This window comes from Corvus brachyrhynchos, unplaced genomic scaffold, assembly GCF_000691975.1.
Source record: "Corvus brachyrhynchos isolate BGI_N302 unplaced genomic scaffold, ASM69197v1 scaffold661, whole genome shotgun sequence".
Taxonomy (NCBI): domain Eukaryota; kingdom Metazoa; phylum Chordata; class Aves; order Passeriformes; family Corvidae; genus Corvus; species Corvus brachyrhynchos.
Window position 1 is genome coordinate 414,482 of NW_008236246.1, and position 3,439 is coordinate 417,920.

Sequence of the window (3,439 nt, forward strand, 5' to 3'; positions counted from 1 at the left end):
CCCCCCGCCCTGGCAGCCCTGCTGCGGGACTGCGCCCCACAGCTCCCGCTCTCCATCGCAGCACAGGAACGGGCACAGCCTGGGCTGCTGGGGCCAAGCCGCCCCCGAGCCAGAGCACCACTGCCCGGAGCCCCGGGAGCTGCGGTGGCTCCTGAGCAGAGCTGCCCCCAGGGAAGGAGGGGCTCAGTGCTGTCCCCCAGTGCAGCCCCAAGGTCCCAGCTGCAGGCGGGGACAGCACAGCTCCTGCCCTTCCCCCCCCACAGCATTGCATACAGCCAGCTCGGAGCCCATCCTGCAGGTCCCCAGGCTCGGGACAGTTTTTCCTTCTCCAGGTGACCCATCCTAGGGCTCAGCCCTGTTTCCACGCTGCTGCCGGTGCCAACCCGAATGGGAGCACTGAGGCTGCCAGAGCAGATGGATGGCAGGAGAGCAGCATGGATGGAAAACCCTAGAAACCTAGAAACCATCAGGTGATGGAGCTGCAGCCCCTCAGCCCCTAACAGGGCTGGGAACAGGGTAGCACAGACACCTCCCCGTGCCTCTGCCCATGAGCTGGGTCACAGCTCACGCTAAAGGCTCCCCGAAACATCTGCACAGCACAGAGGCTGCACGTCTGGCAGCCCTTTGCCATTATTGAGCCTTGGCCATGGATTGTTTCAGCATCTTTATATAAAATGCTATATTAAAATAAGTCCCGTCTTCCTAGAAAACAATTAGAAGAGAATAAATCAGGGGGGAAAAAATGCCTGATCTTTCCTAAATCAACAGCTATGGAAAATATTTCCCCCAGGGAGAGAGAACTTGCCACAACTTCAATCACAGCAAGATGTCAGTTGTCGTTTTTTTGTCTTTAAGACAATATTTGGCATTAAAACCCTCAAATACACCAGTCTTACTCCCTTTTCTGTTCCAAACCCCCTCCCTTGCAAGCCTCAGCTGGGCCCCCTTGACATGATCCTGTGATCCCACGGCCATCCACCACTGTGATCCCCAACCAGAGAGATGGACTCCCAACAAAAAGCCCAACTCCTCAGTGCTGAGAACCCCCCAAAATCCTGCCTGTCCCCACCACCATGCTCCTTCCAGCATTCACTTCCCACTGGAGAACACGGCACGGAGACGGGCACACGCAGCCCCTGTGACAGCAGGCACTGTCACAGAGCTGGGACATGCTCTGCCTCTGAAGCAGTTCATTGATTTTTAATCAGGGCCATCCCTTCCCCCCCACCAGCACACCCCACTCTGTCCCTTTGGGCAGCATCTGTCCCCCCAGCACTGCGGGGGCAGCATCCCCTCACAGGGAGGAAAAGCCCATCCATCCTGCAGCAGGGCACTGGCTTGGAGAGCTGCTGCTGTCCAGGAAGCCTCAGTGGGAGCAGGTGCCGCTTCCTTAGCTCTGGAATTTCTGCAAGGGAGGCACATGGCTTCCCACTCTCCCTGCTCCCTGGCTGCCAGTGCCCGGCTCCAGCTCCCCAGGCCACTGGAGCGGGCAGGGGGGTGCACAGAGAAACAACTGGGGGGGGTTGGCCAGTGGCTGTGGCAGAGCCCTGCATTCCAGAGGCTTTTTGGAGGGGTCAGATCAGCACCACAGACTGAAACCCACGGCCACACCATGGAGTGTCCCATTCCTCCACCCCAACAGGCAGAGGGAGCATCCCCATGGATTCCTGCAGCATCCCTTCAGACTGGCAGAAATCCCAGTCTCGGATGGCACTGGGAAATGCCACCCATTGGGCTGGGACCCCCTGCCTGGGGGGAACAGGGGCCACACACTGGCTGTGGGGGTCACCTGGAGCAAACAACAGCTGGCACACAGCAAGGCCACACCTCAACACAAGCCCACCCATGTGCCAGCCTCCTCCCGCGTCCCATGGGGCCCAGGGCACTGACAGCCTGGCACCTGCCAGCCCCACCAGAGCCCTTGGGCAACCCCTGTGTGCCAGGCACTGTCATGCCAACCTGGGCCAGGACAAGTCCAGTTCCCACAGCCCCAAGCCCATCGCTGCTACCCTGACACTCAGCCTTTAGCCTGTCCAGGAGCTCCAGCCTGTCCAGGAGCAGCTGCTGGACACACACCTGTGGCACAGCCAACACTTCCAGAAACACATTACAATGGAAGAGCAGGTTTGCCTTGCTGGCCAGGAAGAGGGGAAGCAGACAGCCCCTGTCCACACTCGGTGTCTGGGCTGGGACAGCTGGCCAGGACTGTGCTGAGCCACAGGGACAGGAGCGAGAGGTACAGAGGAAGCTCCAGGAGAGGAGCAAACCCACTGCCCTGCACTCCACTGCACCCCGGAACCAGAGAACAGAGGGAAGCCCACACCCTGTCAGGCTGGGAGAGGGGGATGGGGCCCGGGGCACCAGGCCTGTGCAGGGAGCACAGGGACAGCAGCGACAGGCAGGCCCTTCCAGACACCCTGAGCACAGGCAGGGAGCGCGCCAGCGCGGGAAGGACGAGCGCTGCTCATCCCCCCTGCTGCCCAGGGCTCCTGTGCCATGGTGCCACATGGAGAACATCAGCCCACAGCCAGCAGCAGGACAGGGACCCTCCTGGACAGGAGTCCCCAGCTGGGCTCCCCTTAATGCAGCTGGTGTAACTGGGACCAGGGGCCAGCCAGCACTTACCAGCCTACAAGGCTCAAAGCCCAGCCCGGCCTCTGCCTTCTGGTTAAAATCACAGAAGATCCTGAGCTGGAAGGGATCCACAAAGATCATCAAGTCTAACTCCTGGCCCTGCCCAGCCCCAGGGCTGTCCTCTGCCCAGCTCTGTGTGCAGGGGGTGGTCATCCTGGCCTCTGCTGGGGGTGTTCAGGGGAACAGGATAAAGTAGCATCTCCCAAAACCCTCCCACCTGTGCAGCTTTTACTGACAACAGGGTATTCAGCCTGCTCCCACTCCAGTCCCTCCACCTTCTGGCTGGCCAGAATGCTCTGCTCCAGCAGAGCTGGTCCCCAGGGCTCAGACGGCTCCCCAAAGAGACCCCCCTTCACACAGGTGCCTTTCCTCCCCCAACATCCCTTCCCTCGCCTCCTCAGTGCCCTTCAGTGGCAAATGATCCCAGCCTGCCCAGTCCTTTGGGATCCTCAGTGGGGTTCTCCTGTCCCACACAGCGTGGCAGTGTCCCCAGCGGTGTCCCCAGCGGCTGGGGGCTGGCTCCTACCTGCAGCACGGAGAGGCTGGTCTGCCCCGAGAGGCTGAGCTTCTCCTGCTCCGAGGGGTAGGCGTTGAAGCGGTGCTCGTACAGCCAGTCCCGCAGGATCTTCACCGACTCCTTGGGGAGGTTGCCCCTTCTCTTCCTCTTGCACTGCGAGGGGTCGGGGGATGTGGCGCCGTCCTCGTCCCCCGGCTCACTGTCCGACATGGTGGAGCTGCCCGCGGGACCCTCCTGGCCGAATCCTGGAGAGGGGGAACCGAAGGGAGCATCAGGCGGTGTCCGGTC

At 61.2% G+C, this 3,439-nt stretch overlaps 1 protein-coding gene across 1 annotated transcript; it reads right to left on the minus strand.

Annotated features, from left to right (window-relative positions):
• Positions 1-2,998: 2,998 nt before the first annotated feature.
• Positions 2,999-3,433, minus strand: LOC103624269 (homeobox protein TGIF2-like). The gene has a single exon (XM_008643492.2). It carries the CDS (start codon positions 3,359-3,361, stop codon positions 3,032-3,034), a length of 330 nt encoding a protein of 109 aa, XP_008641714.1. The 5' UTR covers positions 3,362-3,433; the 3' UTR covers positions 2,999-3,031.
• Between the last annotated feature and the right edge of the window lie 6 nt (positions 3,434-3,439).

Excerpts from the sequence above, each read along its gene's own strand:
- LOC103624269 (XM_008643492.2), bottom strand. The coding sequence starts at position 3,361 with ATGTCGGACAGTGAGCCGGGGGACGAGGACGGCGCCACATCCCCCGAC.